The sequence below is a fragment of the Chiloscyllium punctatum genome, chromosome 42 (genome assembly GCF_047496795.1).
Source record: "Chiloscyllium punctatum isolate Juve2018m chromosome 42, sChiPun1.3, whole genome shotgun sequence".
In the NCBI taxonomy this organism is placed as follows: Eukaryota; Metazoa; Chordata; class Chondrichthyes; order Orectolobiformes; family Hemiscylliidae; genus Chiloscyllium; species Chiloscyllium punctatum.
The window spans coordinates 36,148,349-36,170,333 of record NC_092780.1 but is presented as its reverse complement, the minus strand read 5'-3'; the positions used below and the strand labels follow the sequence as shown (position 1 = coordinate 36,170,333).

Genomic DNA, 21,985 nt, shown 5'->3' with positions numbered 1-21,985 from the left:
TATTCACTCCTTCACTCACCTTCTCCTCTGCATTGTAGCGCACTGATAGAACTGGCTTCGGTGCGAGGCCATGGCGCCAGTTTGAGAAAACAAAATTTCCTTCTTGATCCACTCCATTCCCTGCATTGAGTTGACTGGAGGGAGTTCCATACTGAAGGAGTAAGGGAAAACATCAGTTATTTCACCTGGGCAAACGGGAAAAAATAGCCTAAACTAATAAAACACTAAGTGCTGGAGAAACTCAGCAGGTCTAGCATATCTGTGGAGAGTGAAACAGAGTTAATGTTGAGTCCTGTCATGATCCTTTTCCTGAACAGTTCTGAAGAACAGTTATAACAGGCTCTAAATGTTAAATTTATTTCTTTCCATAGATGCTGCCAGATCTATGGAGCTTTTCCAGTATTTCTTATTTTTATTTCAGCAGCAACAGTTTGGGGAGATTAGGGAGCAGTTAAGTGAAGGAATGAATCAGAGGAATCGAGAGACAAACAAACCCAACTGGCTTTAAAACACCATTCCCAGAGCCCCAGCTGGACTCAACCAGGATGCTGGGAGGGAACAGGAATTTGACGGTAGGAACCTACAACAGGGGACAACAGTGCTGGAGGGTCAGGTTTCCTTGTATGGCCCAGGACAACCACTACTAGTATTTTACCAACAATGGAGCAGTATCGAGGTGCCCACTGAGGCCCTTAAGCGACCAATGTGTGGTCACATGATGCCCACCTGGTCCCTAATCATTCAACTGGGGTGATGGGCCACTGCTTAAACCTCAAATTCTGATCTTTTTAATCAGAATCTTGGTGACCTTATGGAAGTGTTCTCTTCATTACAGTAGGGATCCTTTCCACACTAGTCTCAGTGCACAAACTGTGGCAAGGACCAACACCGAGCATTCTTTTTAGGAATGCCATTGTTGTCATCTTTCTACCTTCATACACTTTCTTTGGAGTGAATAGTCTGATGTAGGGGAGGACTTCTCAGATTGATTAACAATCTGTGATCATGTATGCTCCTATGATGGCTGTAGACATTTAAATATCAGGCTATGGAGTTGGTTATCTTGCACAGCAGGAGGATTTTATGGGCTCTCTCATCTCATACAAGATTCACCCAAACTCACTGAAGTATTTCCCAGTGGACCTAATCCAGAATTTCAGCTTGATCAGACATTCTGAAATGGGGTTTGAACCCTGTTCCGACAGCTGCAAAACTACCACTGAACACAGAAATACACAGTAATGTACTGAAATGTGTTTCATACTGAATACAAGTGGTTAGTCCACAAGACAATGTCAACTACTCTTCAAAAGACAATACACAGTGAGGTACTTTGATTCACTCATCTGAAAAGGGGAAAGTATGAAGAGTAGTGTCTCTTCATAAATGTCAGTATTTAAGAAAACTCCTTCACAACATAATATTCAATACTTGTGGAAATCCCTTACCTGAGGAAGTTCCCACTCAGATTTGGCTCCTTCTGGATTATAGTAATAGAACTTGCCATTGCTGTCAACATGCCTTATCCACTGAGAGGAATGACACAAAACAAAATTGAGGTCACACAGTATCACTTGCTTAATACAAAAGGTGGCAACTCTATAGGGAAATTAACTACTAAAGCCATTGCTCGAATAACTATAAAAGTAAAAACACAGAAGTCAAGATGCTGAGGCTGATGTAGAATTGTGAACAGACCCACTAAACTAGTCTCAGCAGAGTTTAAGAGCTACAAGTCCAATTACAACATAACAGCCATACAGCTCTCCATGTTAACTGAAAGTACAGACTCCACACACTTTTAAAGCAGTGCGCCTCACATGTAAATTTGAACATACATATAGACCCAGTGTTCTATCATCAGCATTATTTTAATTTTAAAATGGATGTGGAACAGTGCTACTTGGTTACAATGTGTGCACAAATCACTAAAGGTAGCAGGCCAGATTGAAAGAATAGTAAAGAACGGGATACAGGATAATAGACTTGATAAATAGAAACACTGAACACAAAGCAAGAATGTTAGGATGAACTTTGATAAAACACTGGTTCAACTTCAAAAGGAATACCGTGCCAGTTCCTAAAGTACTGCATGCAAGCAAGGAAATGTAGTTTAGAGGGGGTACAGAAATTCTTGTGGATTATTGTTAACTTACAGGCTGTTAAATTCACTGGCTGGGCCAACATTTATTGCTCATCTCTAATCACCCTTGAGAAGATGGTGGAAAACTGCCTACATTTGCCCATTTTTAGACCACAGGATTACAGGAGCCAAGTGGACCTGGTGAAACCCGATGTAGTAAGCAAGTTAATGTTGGGTATGTGCTGTCTGGTAGCACCGTCAATGGCACCTCCCATTATTTTGCTAATGATTGAAAGTAGACAGACAAAGTGCTTAATGGCAGGGATGGATTGGTCCTGCTTATGTGGACAGGACATAACTGGACAATTATCTACATTTCTGGGTAGATGCCAGTGTTGTAACTACCATAACAACTTGGCTGGGGGTACATTCTGAATTCTAGTTCTGGAGCACAAGTCGTCAATACTATTACTGGAATGAACCCATAGCACCACAGTATTTAATATTCTCAACCTTTTCTTGATGTCATGAAGTAAAACTTAAATTGGCAGAAGGCCTGCATCCATGATGCTGGGAACTTCAGCAGGACACTGACATGGATCATCCACTCAGCACCTCTGCTTGAAGATTGTTGTAAATATTTCAGCGTCCACTTTAGCACTGATGTGTCTTCCATCACCCAGGATGTTAACATTTGTGAAGCCTCCTCCTCCAGTGAATTATTTAATTGTCCACCACCATTCACAACTGGATGCGGAAGGACTGCAGAGCATATAGCCAATTCATTGGTTGCAGAATTGCTTGGCTCTGTGTATCACTTGGCTCTAATGCTGCTTGGTTGGCACATTGCCTTGTGTTGAAGCTTCCCCTGGTTGAAAGCTCATTTTTGTATCCCTGCTTCTGCTCCTGGTACGCCTTCCTGCATACCCCAGTGAAGCAAGATTGATCTTCTGGCTTGAGGGTAATCACAGAATGGCAGTGTGATGGACCGTGAGCTTGCAGATTATGGGTGAATAGAATTCTGATCTGTGTATCTAAAGATGGGACTTTGTCTTCGCAAGGACTGTCATGGATAGATCCGTCTGTTACAAGTAGATTGGTGAGCTTGAGATCAAATCCATTTTCCCCTCTTATTGGTTGCTTCAACACCTGTCACAGGTCCAGTCCAGCAAATATACCCTTTAGCAATGGGCCATCTCAGTCAGTAATGGGGTTGCTGAGCAACTCATAGTAGTGGATATCGAAGTCAACCACACAAAGTAGAGTCTGTGCCCTTACCATTCTCAGTGCTTCTCCATAAGGCCCTCAACAGATGAGGATGTGTGGTAGGTGGGCATTGCAGATAGTCTGCTTGCCCATGTTTAACCTGATGCCATGACACTTCATTGGATCCACAGTCAAGAATGGTTCCAGGCATATGGGACTTCGATTACACGGATAAGTTGGGGAAGGTGGGATTGTTCTCCTTAGAGAAGGTTGAGAGATTTGAAATGTGTCTTTAAAACCTATGATGGGACTGGATAGAGTGTATAGAAATTGTTGCCAATTGTTTTAAGGGTTGAAAACCAAAAAAGACTGATTTAAAGTACAAATGGACCAGCAGTGACATGAGAGAAAAAAGTATTTCTAGTCAGAGAGAGATTAGGTTCTGGAATGTGCAGCCTGACAGCACAGTGGAGAAAGATTCAATTTTGTGATTTTCAGAAGAGAATTGAATAAGCACCAGAATGGAGAATAACTGCAGGCCTGTGGGGAAAGAGCAAGTACTGGAAATAGAGGAGCTGCTTTTGCAGACAATTGGCACCAAAAGGACGGGCTAAATGACCTCATTCTAGGATTCTACCATGAGCCCAGCCAGGAGCAGGAGTGGGCTTTCCATTTTCTCCTAATATGTGAAATAAGGGCATAATTTGCATTCTCTGGTCCATTAACGCAAAATGTGTATTTAATAATTTATTTTAAATGGGCTAATTATGAAACTAAGGGACAAAATACGATTACATAAAGCATTGCTAAATTGGTCGATCATGGTGTTGTTTTGAAACCATAGTCTCTGGGGAAAAAGAAAGGCTTTCAGAATAGAAAGTGACAAATTTCACATGGTACTCGACAACTGCAACGGATACAAAAATGTTTCTCACTTTTTCTTGCGTAACTTCACTGGTATAAAGCAGCTGTCCATCTTGGTCCAGCTCAGAGGACCAGCCTGGGGGAGTCTGTGGTTCTATCGGTTGGTATAATGGTGAGTCCACTGGTGACTGTGGCTCGCTGTACTCATCCTGTGACCAGGCTGATGGCTGCCGCCGATGACCTAAGTATGACCCAATGTGAGTTGGAGGGCTCTCCTCAATGAATTCTGGGTAATCCTCTTCTGGAGTAGGAGGCTGAAAGAAATACAGAGGAGTGAGCTTTCACCATCAAAATGCAAGATAAACTTCAAAGGTATGAATGCATAAACAACCAACTGGAAACAGTAACTATGTAAGTCTAAATTGAGAAGATCAAATATTACACATGGAACAATTTGGGGGGACCGGATTGCATTGCATTGTTCCTGCCAATTTCTTCCTGTTTCAATCCCTTTTTATACTGATTTATAAAGAATCCATTTCCTGTTCCCTTCTCCTAAAGACTGTACCTACTTGCTGGGATATTATTCCACACAACTGACTGTCCTTGATGCATATCACACTTCTGTGGTCAAACATCCTGGTGTCATTCATTACACCCTCTTAGGTATTGTTCATACTCATACCTTTAGAGTGTCACTTGACTGCTCCATCACAGGAAGAGTTACAGACGACACATCCACATTCCCAGCAAGGCTCAGACTTCAAATATTCTAACTTCCTACCCAAGGGAAACTGATCCTAAATGAAACATCTCAACTGCAACTAGACATAAGACAAGCTAATTCAGAAGTCATGAATCTGTCAATGAAGAGATTTCATTAACAACATTTGAGGATTCATTGATTGTGGATAGGGGCTCATTTGCAAAGACTAATTTTTAAAAAAAAGATAGGGTCAGCAAAGAGTCATTTGGGACATGTTTTCAAACATGAACATGACATGGTTTAAGCACACAGTGTTGACAAGCATATGTGTGCACTCAGTTCATCCTCGGCCTTTGAGAAAGCCGCTTTGAAGGGACCAGTGTGACAATGGAAACACTGATCTTGCTGCCTTCTTGAAAAGCCTCTGAATTATCAACAATTCCTGAACTCACTGAATGGCATTTCAAGCAGTTCATAGCTTATCCTTTTTACTTTCAAAAATTAATGATTATTGGCCAAAGTATTTTCTTTAATTCGTGTATTAGCAAATGGCTTACTGATAAGAGTGATTATTTACACTTTGATACTTCAAATTAGAAGTTGAACTGAGTTACATCTTTGCCAAATAAGTTCTGATTTCACAATAAATCTATAATTATGGTGTTTATTAAAGAAACCTAACTACTTTCAAAATTGTAATTCTAATACAGATCAAGTATATAATTGGTAATTGGGTAAAACATTTAAATTCATTTTGTGACTAGTCAGCGACAATTCACTCTTCGATCTAGCTATTAACATTTTGAATTTGATGCATATGATCCAGTATGAGGAGAGCTCATAGGAATTTGAGGAGCTGAAATTGTCATTTGTGTACCATCTGTCTGTAGCCTATGCATGTAGGAAGTACAATGACAATTTTATTCACTTTTGTAATGTAGGTATTGCTGCAAAGATGAATATTTGTGACCCATTTGTGAACGCTCATGAGAAAACGGTGATTCTTATTCATGAACACACTTGAGACTAAGTGGTGTGATGATACTATGGCTTTAAAAGGTGTATTTTGTCCTTTTTTTTTTTACAAAGAGATGCTTTGAAGCAGAGGAACTGAGCTGTCTATTTGAATCCAATAAAGTAAGCAGCTTGCGAGGCCTTGGTTTTTTTTAAAATGATGGAACAATAAAAGCAGCCTGAATAGGTGAGATCAAGCTCCACTAGGGCCAGAATTTTTAGTTTTAGTTTCTCAGCAGCAGTTGCTGGGTTTGGAAGCTGCAGTACATCTCTCCGAGTTTTCCTTTGATGTGTTTCCTCTCTGTTACAGCTAAAAGCTGAGGGTCCTCTTTCTGCTGCTGGAATTGCATGTGAGATTATCTATTTTTCAGAATTTGCCTTTGCCGCAAGTGTGTTTATGGGATGTTACTATATTAGAACAGTTACTGTTTGGTAGTTGAATAATCTATTACTCTGTTAGGTTTTCCAAAAGAATTAAGTTATTTGGATTCTTCCTTGTGTTTTTTTTTAGCTATAATGTATGAATAAAATGTGTTTTGCTTCAAGACTTGTAGTTTGATCAATCGACTTGCATCTGGATTGCAACTCCTGGCACTTACCTTTAAAATAAGAAAAAGATAGGGTCAAGACTATCATCTTAATATATTCGGAGGGAATTAGGAAAGGTCTATAACATTAAAATTAAACTTCCTTCTGAATGTGGCAGTCCAAAACCTGAATCAGACATTAGAATTTCAATTGGTTTGGAATTGAACAGGCACTATATTATCTTACTAATTTTGTGCTGTGTCTGGTTCCAGCACATAAAAACAGAACTCATTGTGTTAATGCTACTTGTGTTGTTTCAATGAAGCAGACTTTAAAGAAAACTAACCACCATTCCGACAGTTTCACATGTTGTTTTTAAGGTTTCAGATTTTGGGACTTGAGATCAAGGATTAAGTTTATTTTTTTCCCGTGGAAAATACTTGTTATGTGTCATTGCAAATGGGACAGCTAATTTGGTACATCAGAGCAGCACAGTGACTCGGTGGTTAGCACTGCTGCCTCAAAACACCAGGGACCCGGGTTCAAATCCTGCCTTGGGCAACTGTCTGTGTGGAGTTTGCACATTCGCCCCGTGTCTGCGTAGGTTTCTTCCGGGTGCTCCGGTTTCCTCCCACAATCCAAGATGTGCAGGTTAGGTGAATTGGCCATGCTAAACCGCCCATAGTGTTAGGTGCGTTAGTCAGGTTAAGTACAGTGTAGGGGAACGGGTCTGGCTGGGTTACTCTTTGGAAGGCTGCTGTGGACTTGTTGGGCTGAAGAGCCTGTTTCCATACTGTAGGGAATCTAATCTAGCATTTTAAACAATCAGTGTGTCATCAACAGATGTGATAACAGTCCCTGAAAAACTTAGTCAAACTTGCTGTGTGTTATATTTGAGATGAGGAGAGTTTTCTTCACCTAGACAACAAATGTTTCATCTAAGCTGCATGTGAGCAGTAGGTCTGATGTTCCAAGCACAGCAATCAGTGTCAGCACGTCAATCTCAGAATTGACATCCGATTCTGGAAATCCAGAAGCTATTTCCCTGCAAAGACCTCGGAGGAACAGTTAGTAAGAAAATTAGAGGGAATATTGCCAGAGAGTGTGGTGAGCCTGTGGAATTCTCTACCACAGAACAAGTTACTAAATTGAATGATCAGCCATGATCATATTGAGTAGGATCAAAAGGCTAAATGACCTCATCCTTCCCCGATTATTTCTGTTTCAATGCTTCTTAACAGTTGTGATGCATGTTTATATTCATTCACAGGATGTGGGTGTCACTGGTTAGGTCAGCATTTATTGCCCATCCTAACTTCCCTGCAGGTGATGACGGTGAGTTGCCATCTTGAACCATTGCAGTCCATGAAGGGCAGGTACATCCACATTGATGCAGGAGTTTGACTTGGTCACAGTTGAAGAAATAGTTGAGACACAGGATTATGAAAGTCATTTTTTTTAAAAATGAATTCTTGGAGTGTTGACATTCCTAACAAGGACAGCAATTATTGGCCAACCCTTGAGATGGTGATACACCTTCTTGGGTGGTTTCGGTCCAGATGGTGAAGGTACTATCACAATGCTGTTATGTAGGGGGTTCCAGGAATACTGCAGAGTGAATAGTGAATAACAATAAACATCTGAGTCAATGTTGTTGGTCTTGGAGGGAAACCAGGACAGAATGGTGCTCAGATGTACTTAATGCCCTTGTCCTTTCAGGCAGTGGACAGAGGTGGTTTGACAAGTCAATGAAGTCTTAGCAAGTTGTTGCAATGTATCCTGTAGTTAATACACAATGCAGAATCAATACGTACTGCTGGTGAAGCAAGTCAATGATTAACCCGACAAATGCTAGTCCTAACTTTCTTTTGTTTCATTAGTTTGTCTCTGGCTTTACTTGAGGCATTGTTTAGGTCTTCAACAACTGAGAACGTAAGTGACAAACAATTTAAGAAGTCATAAATATCTTTCATATTTATATTCCACTGCCTCTGTCCCATAACATAATAGAAAAGAACATGAAAGAAACTGCTCCACTACTTTGACCTTTTAAAGTTAACAAATGATTTTCAGATGGCGATTCAATTATTTTCTGAAATAGATGCATGAGACTTTAAAAACAAAGTGCAATAAAACACACATTGTAGCACATGTCAAATCAATTCATCGCCTGAATAATTACCATGTGTAACAACTGTGGACATAAAAAGATGGAATTGAATGGTTTTACTTTAGAATTAGGACACCAATGTCCAGGAAATATTTTTATTAACTCACAAATAATTTCTTGTATCCAGAGGGACAACTACGGACAAAGTTAAAGGGAGTACAGAGGTTCCCTCACAGCCCAATCGAATTATAAATCTCCCAAATTAAGAAGGGAAGCCAAAAAGTCAATGCAGGCAAATGTGGTATAAGGTTCAATTAAAATGAGTCAGGATAAGATGATTAAATAGGCTGGAGTTTTAAAAAGTTAACAGGCCAGGGAGTCTCAAACAGATTAGTATGGGATATCATTAAGCTTTTTTGTGTAAAAAGAATTCAAATCAAAACCAGACAGATTTATTGCAGGTGTTATTGAATGGTTGTCGAAGGTTCCAGGATTTAGATGTTTCAGGAAAAACAGAGAAAATGGTAAAAGATAGGGAGTTGGGGTACTGCTAGTCAAGGACAGTATTACGGTTGCAAAAAAGACGTTTGAGGACTCGTCGACTGAGGTAGTATCGGCTGAGATTAGAAACAGGAATGGAGAGGTCACCCTGTTGGGAGTTTTCTATAGGCTTCCAAATAGTTCCAGAGATGTAGAGGATGAGATAGCAAAGATGATCCTCGATAGGAGTGAGAGTGACAGGTAGTTGTTATGGGGGACTGTACCTTTCTAAATATTGACTGGGAATACTATCGTTCAAGTACTGTAGATGGGTCAGTTTTCGTCTAATTTGTGCAGGAGGGTTTCCTGACACAGTATGTAGGCAGGTTGACAAGGGGTGAGGCCACATTAGATTTGGTATTGAGTAATGAACCTGGCCAGGGGTTAGATTTGGAGGTAGGTGAGCATTTTAGCGATAGTGACCACGATTCAGTTATGTTTAGTGATGGAAAGGGATAGGTACGTACCGCAGGGCAAGAGATATAGTTGGGGGAAAGGCAATTACAATGCAATTAGACAAGATTTAGGATGCATAGGATGGAGAAGGAAACTGCAGGGGATGGGCACAATTGAAACATGGAGCTTATTCAAGGACCAGTGACTGCAGGTCCTTGATAAGTATGTACCAGTCAGGCTGGGAGGAAGTTGTTGAGGATGGGAGCCCTCGTTTACTAAGGAAGTTGAAGCTTTTGTCAAGAGGAAGGTGGCAGCTTACATTAGAATGGGATGTGATGTTTCAGTTAGGGTGCTTGAGAGTTACATGTTAGCCAGAAAAGATCTAAAGAGAGAGCTAAGAAGAGCCAGGAGGGGACATGAGAAGTCATTGGCAGATAGGATCAAGGGAAACCCTAAGGCTTTCTATAGGTATATCAGGAATAAAAGAATGACTAGAGTAAGATTCGGGCCAATTAAGCATAGTAGTGGGAAGTTGTGCGTGGAGTCAGAGGAGATAGGGGAAGTGCTAAATGAATATTTTTTGTCAGTATTCACACTAGAAAAAGACAATGTGGTCAAGGAGAATCCTGAGATACAACCTACCACACGAGATGGGATTGAGGGGCATAGGTGGTGGTGTTGGCAATTCTGGAAAGTGTAAAAATAAATAAGTCCCCTGGGCCAGATGGGATTTATCCTAGGATTCTCTGAGAAGCTAGGGAAGAGATTGCCAAGTCTTTGGCTTGATCTTTATGTCGCCAATGTCTACAGGAATAGTGCCAGAAGACTGGAGGATAGCAAGTGTTGTTCCCTTGTTCAAGAAGGGGAGTAGATATAACCTTGGAAATTACAGACCTGCAAGCCTTACTTCAGTTGTGGGTAAAGATTTGGAAAGGGTTATAAGACATAGGATTAATAATCATCTAGAGAGGAACAAGGTGATTAGAGAGAGTCAACAGAGTTTTGTGAAGGGTAGGTTGTGCCTCACAAACATTATTGAGTTTTTCAGAAAGTGACTAAACAGGTGGATGAGGGTAAAGCAGTTGATGTGGTATATATGGATTTCAGTAAGGCGTTTGATAGGGTTCCCCACTGTAGGCTATTGTACAAAATAAGGGGGCATGGGATTGAGGGCGATTTAGCAATTTGGATCAGAAATTGGCTAGCTGTAAGACAACAGAGGGTGGTGGTTGATGGGAAATTTTCATCCTGGAGTTCAGTTACTAGTGGGGTCAGTTTTGGGGCCACTGCTGTTTGTAATATTTATAAATGACCTGGATGAGGGCATAGAAGATTGGGTTAATAAATCTGCAGTTGACACGAAGGTCGGTAAGAGTTGTGGATAGTGTCAAAGGATGTTGTAGGTTACAGAGACACATAGAAAAGCTGCAGAGCTGGGCTTAGACATGGAAAATGGAGTTTAATGCAGAAAAGTGAGGTGATTCACTTTGGAAGGAGTAACAGGAATGAAGAGTACTAGGCTAATGGTAAGATTCTTGGTAGTGTAGATGAGAAGAGAGAACTCAGGGTCCAGGTACATAGTTCCTTGAAAGTTGCCATCCAGGTTGATGGGGTTGTTAAGGACGCATACAGTATGTTAACTTTTATTAGTAGAGGGATTGATTTTGGACTCATGAGATCATGTTGCAGCTGTACAAAACTCTGCTGCGGCCACATTTGGAGTATTGCGTACAGTTCTGGTCACTGCATTATAGGAAGGATGTGGAAGCTTTGCAAAGGGATCTGAGGAGATTTACTAGGATGTTGCCTGGTATGGAGGGAAGGTCTTACGAGGAAAGGCTGAGGGACTTGAGGCTGTTTTCATTAGAGAGGAGGAGGTTGAGAGGTGACTTAATTGAGACATATAAGATAATCAGAAGGTTAGATAGGGTGGACAGTGAGAACCTTTTTCCTTGAGTGGCAATGGCTAGCACATGGGGAACATAGCTTTAAATTGAGGGGTGATAGATATCGGACAGATGTCAGAGATAGTTTCTTTACTCAGAGAGTAGTAGGGGCATGGAATGCACTGCCTGAACAGTGGTGGACTTGCCAACTTTAAGGGCATTTAAATGGCCATTGGATAGGCATATGGATGAAAATGGAATAGTGTAGTTTAGATGGGCTTCACATTGGCTCAACAGATCGGTGCAACATAGAGGGCTGACAGGCCTGTACTGCGCTGTAATGTTCTATGTTCTATTGGACAGAAAAGGAGATTTTTAAAAAATAATGAACATTGAAGGTCGGTGCACCATGTGAGGCTGTTAGGCCGCATGAGCTGTTAGTGTGGAAATATTCATCAAGAGAAAACAGTATTCCATTTACTAATGTCAAGTGCCCAGGTATTTCTGCAACCCTATTCCATCAACACAGTTATGTACACAAGGACTCAATCTGTTTGAGCGGACACACCTAGTCCAGCAGTAAGATGGATTGGATGGGAGAGCCCCAGCGCCTCTAGATTCTCATTTTGAACATTTTCACCTGTTAAAATTAATAGAGGGAAAATGCTGTGGACAGCTGTCATCTTTGACACCAGATTCACAATTCTGTGCTCTTAGTGGATGAGGTTTCAGAGGCACACCTTCCAGCAAAAGAGAGGTGGTCACCTACCCTCTGGTCCTGGAGATTATCCATGTTCTCTGCCGTATCTTCCTCCTGCTGTTCTGGTCGTTCCCACGTAGTCTCTCCAGTTACAGGATTGTAGTAGTAGGTCTGCCCACTGATTTCATCAAGATGCGATTCCCATTCCACAAAGGGATTGCTTGTACTGGAAGTGCGGGAACGTGGGGTTTGTGGTTCCTTCCCGTCTGGGCTATCAAATGGGGAGTCCCAGGTAGTCTCTCCAGTCACCACGTTGTAGTAGAAGGGCTGTCCAGTTGCTTGGTCAGTATGCGTTTCCCATTCTTCCAGGTGACTGATCAAGTTATCGCTGAGACAAGATGGTTCCTCTGTGAGCTCCTGCCTCAGCTCTGTCAAATTCTGATACACCAACTCCGACTTCGCTTCAAATGCCTTTAAAAACACAAAGAAATAAAACAAAATAAGATTCAGCTAAGAGAGTTGAATTTTAAAAATAATCTGCACTTCAATAATACCTTTCATCACTTCAGGACCTACTATACCAAAGTAAACATCAGGTAAAGATTGTATGAATCTTAACTTTACAACTTAATTATGGAATTCTTAAAAGTCGATACCAAAAGGTAAGAAGAGAGAGAGATTGGACTGATGTTGTGCCATTACAGTATCATAAAGGTGCTTGAAAAAATGCAAAATACTGCAAATGCTGGAAATCTGAAACAAAAACAGGAAGTATTGGAGAAACACAGCAGGTCAGGCAGCATTCTGTGGAGAGAGAAACTGAGGTAATGTTTTGACTCTTTGGAACTGTTCCTTCAAAACGTTAAATCTGTCTGTCTGTCTGTCTCTCGCTCACCCTCCCTTCCCTTCCCCTCCCCCGCTACAAGGGGATATACGGCCAATAGTTTACTTTTGGAAACAGTCACTCTATTGGCAACAGACAACAGCCAATTTGCCAAATTCTACAAATACAGTTGATGAATGATGCGGGAATGTATTTTTTTTGTTTAGGATACTGTTTGAGGGGGGTATGTTAGTCATGATGTCCTGATGTCAAGGTGCCACGCAATGTTTACTTCCACCGTACATTCATGACTCAACCAAAAGGCAGCAAGTCTGACCAGATACAAATCCAAAACACATGGGGATAGTACTTAAGAAAAGAGTATTAATCTGAGTTAGGAGATCTTTGAGGCACAGGCTACCACTAATACATTTAAAACTAACAGAGAAAATGCATTAATGCATTAAGCAGTTCAAAAAAGATTTACTTGATTCATAGAATCCCTCAAGTGTGGAACGTAAGAACCAGGAACAGGAGTAGGCCATTTGGCCAGTTGAGCCTGCTCCACCATTCAATACAATCATGGTTGATCTTTTCACGGCTTTAACTCCACTTACCTGCCCTCTCTCCATAACCCTTAATTCCTTTACTGTGCAAAAAAGTATCTATCTTAACTTTAAAAACATTTAATGAGGAAACCTCAACTACTTCCTGGCCAGAAAATATCATCAATTCACAGCCCATTGAGTGAAGAAATTCCTTCTCAATTCGGTTCACCCGCCAATGGAAACATCATCTCAACTTCTATCTTATTCATTCCCTTCATAATTTTATATGTTTCTATAAAATGCCCCCTCATTCCTCTAAATTCCAATGAACATAATCCCAGTCTACTCAGTCTGTCCTTGTAAGCCAACCCTCTCAACTCCGGAATCAACCGAGTGAAACTCTTCTGCAGCCCCTCCAGTGCCAGTACATCCTTTCTCATGTAAGACGACCAAAACTGCACGCAGAACTCCAGGTGTGGCCTCACCAGCACCTATACAGCTGCAACCTAACCTCCCTGTTTTTAAACACAATCCCTTTTAGCAATGAAAGACAAAATTCTATTTGCCTCTTTAATTACGTGTTGCACCAGCAGATGAAACTTCTGTGTTCCATTCACTAGGACGCCCAAGTCCCTCTGCACGGCAGCATGCTGTAATTTTTTTTTTACCATTCAAATAATAGTCCTTTCTACTGTTATGCCTACCAGAATGGATGACTTCATATTTATTAATATTGTACTTCATCTGCCAGACCTTTGCCCACTCATTTAAATGCTCTATGTCCCTCTGCAAAGTTTCACAGTCCCCTGCACACTTTGCCCTCCCACTCATCTTTGTGTCTTCCACAAACTTTGATACACTGCACGTGGTCCCCAACTCCAAATCATCTATGTAAATTGTGAATACTTGCAGTCCCAACACTGATCCCTGAGGCACACCACTAGTCACTGATTGCCAACCAGAATAGCACTCATTTAACCCACTCTTCGCTTCCTGTTGGTTAACCAATCTTCTATCCATGCTAATACATTGTCCGTAAACCATCGTTATCTTATGCAGCAGCCTTTTATGTGGCACTTTGCCTATTCCATCCATACCGACACTCTAAAGAACAATCCACCCAGACCTATCCCTTGCCCTATCCCTATAAGCCTGCATTTCCCATGGTTAATCCAGCTAACCTACATATCCTTGGACACTGGGCAATTTAGCATGGTCAATCCACCAAACCTGTACAACTTTGGAGATCATTTTACGTGGAACTGTTTGAACACATTAGGTCTATATTCATTGGGGTACAGAAGAATGAAATGATCTTATTGAAACATATAAGATGTTGAAAGGATTGGATGGGGTAAATACTGAGATGATGTGTCTTCCTGGGGACATAGCTTACGAATAAGAGTTCTCCCGCTTAAGCCAGCAACCTTTTTTCCTCCTCAATAGAGAGTCAGTAGAGTGTGGAAATGTCTTCCACAGAAGATAGTGGGGGATGAGTTTTTATTCCAAGACTGAATGAGATAGATATTGATAGGAAACAGAGACAAGGGTTATGGAGTACAAACAAAGACAGTGCACTTGAGGACCAACGATCAGATCAGCCATGATCTTCTTGAAAGCTGTCACAGAATTGAAGGGCCAAATGGCCTACTGATACTCCAAAGTCCTATGCCCCTCCCTAGGGGAAGGCAATGGCCTAATGGTATTACCACTGGACCCTCAATTCAGAAATCCAGGTAAAATTCTGGGGACCCAAGTTCAAATCCTGCCACGGCAAATGGTGGAATTGGAATTTAATTAAAAAAAAACAAAATCTGCAATTAAGAGTCTAAATTAAACCATGGTTGATTGTCCGAAAAACACATCTGGTTCACTGATGCGCTTTAGGGAAAGAAACTGCCATCCTCACCTGGTCTGGCCTACATCCATGGCCACATCCCATGAATGAATAAAGAAAATACACAACACTATGTGGGGCATAACACTACAGCATTCTCCTCAGGTGATCTTGGTGCTAACTTATGAGATTAGATTCAATAGCAGTGAACAAAACTCAGAAAATCAAAGCAGATAGTTGCATCCAGTAATCTGTCATAGACTCATACAGAATCAGAGTCATACAGCAAGAAACGCCTTATTTATCGGCAAGGTATTTCCAGCCAGTTGTTGAACATGTAGTAGGGATGGCAGCACCCAACATGTGAAGCATAGGTTCTTTCAGTTCACCAGAAGCCTGATCCATCACTGATAATGGACTATTATATTGCATAAAATACACAAAGCCAAAGTATAAAATGAGGCTTGCAGAAGCTTCTCTTTCCTTTATAACATACAGATGTTTTCCCAGCCCTCTAATACTGGATTGTATAAACATCTTGTATTTGATTGCACATTTAATATCGTCAACCATCTCTTGGCCGCTCACAGGAAGCGTAACGTGACAAGACACTGAGTCATAAGGAGATATTAGAACAGGTAACCTAAAGCTAGATCAAAACTGGATCAACACACTTAGGATAGAGATCGGAGAGGAGGAAGATCTGAAAGGTGGTTAGGAGGAGGATGCCATCAAATGTCACTTGCTGGATGCATTGAATTGACTTTAACCTACTAAAGCAGTTAACTATAAAATCAGATGGGATAGAGTGGGAGTAGATTCTGATCTGTTAAATAAACATTGTCACATTAACAGATAAATCAAATCCCTTCACTTTTCATGGAACGTTTGCTATCATTACATCAGAGTTACATCAGTGGCAGCAGTTTTGACTTTTCTTAAGTTTCTACTTCTGGTATGACTGGACTTCGAGTCCCAATAATAGCTGTTCTCTGACCTACACTGCCAGGTTATGCTTTGGGACCTCCTGCACCAGACCTCCCTGTCCAACCTTCTTCCACATAGCAGCTTTCCAGCACCAAGCTCAACTCATCCCATCCTTTCTTGGTGCAGTTTAACACATTCAGGAGGTGCAAGGCCAAGGATTCTGTTAAAATTGACTGCAACCACAGTCCCCATAAGACTTAAGCAGCTCCCCATTCCACGGACACCCAATGACTCAAGATTTCAACTACATGAAAAGCTATGATTATGAAATAACTGTAGAGAGGCCAGTATCCTGTCACCAAGTCACCCTATATTTATACGTGCATGGTCCTTGACACTGGTTCAGCTTTGTCAGAGCCAGCTCTCAGAGTGAGCAGAACCTCTGACAATTTTGTGTACACCTATCAGCCAGGACTCCTTGATTGGACAAGGTTAACAGCCCTAATCAGGGAACTCAAACCCGCTGAGGTCCACTTGGCTGACCTCATTATAATCACCACAGGTTACAGTTAAAAGATTTTTGTTGAGGATTTTCAGATTGCAAAAGTACTCCAGTAAAATGCAGGGAACTTCCTCTCCAAAGCCTTCTTCATTCACTGAGCTGAATTCCATGGAGTGGAATGGCAGCTGATGGGAAGGGGGCAGCAATGTGTATTGTTGGTGGCAGAGAGATGGGAGAAGTGAAGCAGTAAAATAGGGCACAGTGGCAATGGCGTGCAACATGCCAACTCCTGCTGCAATCTTAACAGTAGGAGTGGCAACAGGTGACCCATTCAACCGAATTCTAATTGGAACACTCTAGAAGCTGATTGCCCACTTGAGGGCTTCTACCTACAACCATCAGAGCTTTACCCATGGTAGAGAGGAGGAGGGTCAGGAGATGAGTGTTAAGTTGTTGTGGTTCTGTTCGCCGAGCTGTTCTGTTCTTGCAAGACAAATTCCCAGCTCGGCGAACAGAACCACAACAACGAGCATCCGAGCTACAAATCTGCTACCAAACTTTGAATGAGTGTTAAGTGTCCAACCTGCCCTGTGAACCCTAACAGACCGCAAGACAAGTCTATCAAGTAGGAGGAAGTGCCTCTTTTTGAAGCCCTTATGCAGATCAGAGGCCTTCCCCAGCATACTTTACCACTGCACTTTCCTTCCTCTTCCTTCCTGCCCTATTCCACTGGCCTATTCCACCAATGAGATCCCAAACGTGGCTTCAATTCTGGATGTAACACAGCACAATTCGCTCTGGGACTCTGTGCAATACCAAGAGTGGCTACAGCTTCTATTGGCCATCGGGTATTAGCAGTGCTATCAGCACCTTAGCATTAGAGATATAGTGTTGTACAGCAGGAATCAGATCTTTCAGTCCAATTTATCCATGCCAGCTAGATATTCTACATTAATTTAGTCCCATTTGCCAGCATTTGGCCAATATCCCTTTAAACCCTTCCTTTTCATGTACCCATCCAGATGCCTTTGAAATGCTGTTGTAACAGCTTCCATTATTTCCATTCCATACATCCACCACCATCTGTGTGAAAACATTGCCCCTTAGATCCCTTTTAAATCTTTCCTCTCTCACTCTCAATCTATGCCCTCCATTTTTGGACTCCCCTACCCCAGGAAAAGACCTTAACTATTCATCCTGTCCATGCCAGTCATGATTCTATAAACCTCGATAAGGTCACCTTTCATCCTCCGACACTCCAGGGAAAATAACCCCAGCCTATTCAGCCTCGCCCTGTAGCTCAAATGTTCCAACCCCAGCAATATCCTTGTAAATCTTTTCTGAAGCCTTTCAGGTTTCACAATATTTTTCCTCTCGCAGGGAGACCAGAACTGTACGCAATATCCCTTGATTAGCTAATACCTCTTAGAGGTGGGGCTGCTCTGCAATTTGCTTTGAGTGGATGCGTGTGTGCGGTAGAAGACCCACCTCAAGTTGCTTAATGGCCTAGTGGCATTAAATGGCTGCTGAATGAGCCGGGGCAAGCTCATCACCAATATCTACATGTGGAGTCAGGCCATCACTGCCAGTGTAAGAATTAGCCCACTGAAATAAACCCATTCCTGAAGACCTAAACTAAAGCAACAAGTTGTTATATTGTTCATGCAAAACATGCAGAACCTAACTACAGAGGAACCTTGATTATCCGAATGACACAGGCGGGGAGTATTTTGTTTGTACAATCGAATGCTGGATAACACAGTTCAGCCAAGCATTGGGACCTTGTGATTTTTTGCAGCTAATCTGAAATCCAGATAATCGATATTCAGATAATCGAGGTTCCTCTATATTAATAAAGTTGCATTAAAACACATTTAAACTCAATTAAATACTTCAAATAAAACATTTTGCTGAGCCAGGACACACAAATAGATCAGCTAGCAGCGACTTGCAAAATATTTGCATTCAAATTTGCATTTGCAGGGTAAAGTGCTTCTATTAAATTCTGGATTTTTTTCGGTATTCTTTCAAAACAGCACCAAATTTCTCACTGAGAAAAGCTACGTAAAGCTGAACATGTGTAAAGCCATGAAAATAAGCCATGAAAAGCCAGGAAAATAAGTATAAACATTACCAAGAGCCTGACTCGTGATGCATTTACAGAGGTAGAGACTGAGTAAGTGCGAGGTAACGGGAGAAGATGGTGGCACTTATTCTGGTGGGACAGAGAAGATCTTTGACCTTTTTTCTATGATGTTCCTCCATATAGCCAAGACTGTCCTGACCCAGAAGGCAACATTGGACCAACTTGGCATGGTCTGGTGCCAGCGCTGGGGATACTGAACGATCTGCTTCTGCACCTGCTCTTCCCGCAGAATCTCCACAAACTTATCCGCATTGAGGGGCAAACATTCTCCCATTTGTGCCATGACGGGACAAATATCATGACCCACGCAGATCAACTCCAGCTTAACAATGTTTGCCTGGATGCACAATGACCTTTCAAAGATGGTGTTGGCACCAGGGATGCCAGTCTAGATATCCTGGCAGCGGTGAGTATCCCTGAATACAGCGAGTGATAGAATGCAGCTCGAATCAGATGAGATGTACACCATAGTTCGTTAGATCAGGAGAGTTTGGCAAGATATGGGGAGAGATCTCACTAAGCCTCAGAGAGAAACTCTCCATGAAACTGACACTCATAAATAAGAGTAAGATTCAGCCTTTATTTCCTTGAAATCAGCCCGTTACAATTTCCGCATTTCTCATCGATACAAAACAGCTTCCTAACAACCAGTCTTGCTCCATGACAAAGCCTTTGTTTAGCATTTGAGTTTCTTAGCAACATCATAACTCCTTCTTCCTGGAGTCTAAATTCATGCAGTGGCATGCCCACTGATATTGGAACGTGCAGGAACCCTTCAGAGTATAGACAGTTACCATAGCCTTCACCTATAGAATCAATGCTGAGGTATCCCTCTACATTGACATGACAAATTCCCTGGAACGTTATAATTCAAAGCTGTTGAAATTTCATTTTTAGCATTATGTCAAAGCGATCACCTACCCCATATTTGGGACTAAGAACGAACTGCAGATGCTATAAATCAGAAGCAAACGCTGCTGGAAAAAGTCAGCAGGTCTGGCAGCATTAGTGAAAAGAAATCAAAGTTAATGTTTCAGGTCCGGTGACTCTTCCTCAGAACTCAAGGGTCACCAGACCTGCTGAACTTTTCTAGCAATTTCTGTTTTCGTCCCATTTTTGGGACCCATGATCCCATAATCATCCATATTTGAGACAGTTGTCCTGTGTCCAGATTATTTGCTGCTCTGCCCAACAGTATCAGCAGTAGCCTCCTATCCCAGCATTGGCCCCATCCCACAATGTCCCTTATTTTCTTACTTCAAGTGCTGGTCACAGCTCACAAGGTTGTGAAAAGCACTGTACAAATTCTCTGTCTGTCAGTTGTGTTCTTTGACTGTAATTCAGGAGCAGGTCATTTTACTTTTGAAACAACTGTAAGTAGATAGATAAAGCACACGCTCACACAATGGTCATGGGGTTGAGGAAGTTAGGAGGAAAGGGATGTGAATGCGTGAGGATCATCAAGCCAGCATCGACCAGCTGACTGGCCTATTTATGTGCTACAGATTCTATGAAATTCTGCATAGAGTCACACAAAGCTTCCACGTTTCCTCAACCCAATATAAGCAGCTATTCTTGCAAAATGCTAAGTACGTGGTTATTTGTATACAAAGCTTTTCCAGTTGTCCCGCAGTTATTTCAAGCTTCCCATTCAGTGAAGGTATTAACCTATTTAATACATTAGCACTCCTACTAAAATACCAAAAGGGATTAAAGCTTCAATTAAAGCTTCTGGTTTTCCATTTGTAGTTAGAATAAGCAGATTGCCTTACGAGGAAAGGCTAGCATATATCCTCTGGAGTTTAGAAGAGTCAGAGGTGACTTAATTGAAACATAAAAGATTAAAACTGGAATTAGAATGAGCTTTATTGTCACTCACACAAGTACAGTGCAAAGTTTGCAAGTTGCTACTTATGGCGCCAACTAAGGTACCTAGATGCAGATTCTTAAGTACAAATTCTTAGAGAAAAAAAATTTAAAAATAAAGTAGCAAAAAGTGCAGCAATAAATTAGAAATATAGAGAAACAAGAGCTCAGAGTAATTGTCCTTGCAACCCAGAATTCACGTCAAGGCCAGGGGTTTACGCTGGCTTACCCCCCCAACATCACCAATACCGCCCGAGGACAGGAGATCAAAAGAAAAAGGGAAAAGAAGAAATCACAAAAAGAGAGAGAAAAAAATGAAAAGAAACGGATGGAGTGGATGAGTTCCAGCTCAGGATTCCTACATCATTGCCATCTTGGATCCTGAGCGGACTTGACTGGGTGGATGTTGAAAGCATAGTTCCTCTTGTGGGAGAATCTAGAACTAGGAGTTATAGTTTAAAAATAAGGGCCTGCCGATTTAAAACAGAGATGAGGAAACATTTCTCTCTCAGAAGGCTGAGTCTTTGGAATTCCCTTCTTCAAAAGGTAATGGATGCAGAATTGTTAAATATTTATAAGACAGAAGGAGACAGATTCTTGATTATCAAGAGGATGGAAGATTATCAGGAATATGCGGGAATATAGAGAGGATGTTAGAATCAGCTCAGCCGTGTCCTTATTGAATGATGGAGCAGGCCTGAAGGGGCAGAGTGGCCTTGTTTGCAGGTATACAATTAAATATTTTACCAGGAGTGTAACTTCCTTCCACTCTAACATACATCTACCGTCTCCTTTTCTCCCTCAACAAGATACTTTGCTAGCTCTACACTTGCTTAAAAAGAAACCTGTTCCTCCTCTGACAATAGGTCATTGACCTGAAACATTAATTTGTTCTTCCCTCCATGGAGACTGTCAGACCTACTTCCAGCACACTCCACTTTTACTTTGGATGACCAGCATCTGCAACATTTCGCTTTGCAAAGCAATGCTAATCGGGTCAAAGTGGAGATGAACACCAAGTGTTCATTGGGGTCACAAGCTGATGGGCAGCAATAGTCACTCTGGAAGTCTGACTGACTAAACCACCCCAACATTGCCCCCATGCTAACCTTGAGCAGCACTAATTTTATTTGTATCTCGCCTCTCTTTTGATTAATTTCTTCCATGCTTATCTTACACTTCATACAATAGAGTCATACAGGTGTACAGCACAAGAACAGACCCTCAGTCCAACTTGTCCATGCCTACCAGCTATCCTAAATGAATCTAGTCCCATTTGCCAGCACTTGATCCTTATCCCTTT

At 41.5% G+C, this 21,985-nt stretch overlaps 1 protein-coding gene across 3 annotated transcripts in view; it reads right to left on the bottom strand.

Moving 5' to 3' along the window:
- LOC140465894 (rho GTPase-activating protein 15-like) overlaps positions 1–21,985 on the bottom strand; it is a 233,826-nt gene that overhangs the window by 49,135 nt on the left and 162,706 nt on the right. For all 3 annotated transcript variants that reach the window (XM_072561796.1, XM_072561797.1, XM_072561798.1), the window contains 4 exons: positions 12,103–12,504; positions 4,225–4,467; positions 1,449–1,529; positions 20–151 (listed from right to left, as the gene is read on the bottom strand). In XM_072561796.1, coding sequence (XP_072417897.1) covers positions 20–151; positions 1,449–1,529; positions 4,225–4,467; positions 12,103–12,504 — 858 coding nt within the window. The remainder of the gene's footprint in view (positions 1–19; positions 152–1,448; positions 1,530–4,224; positions 4,468–12,102; positions 12,505–21,985) is intronic.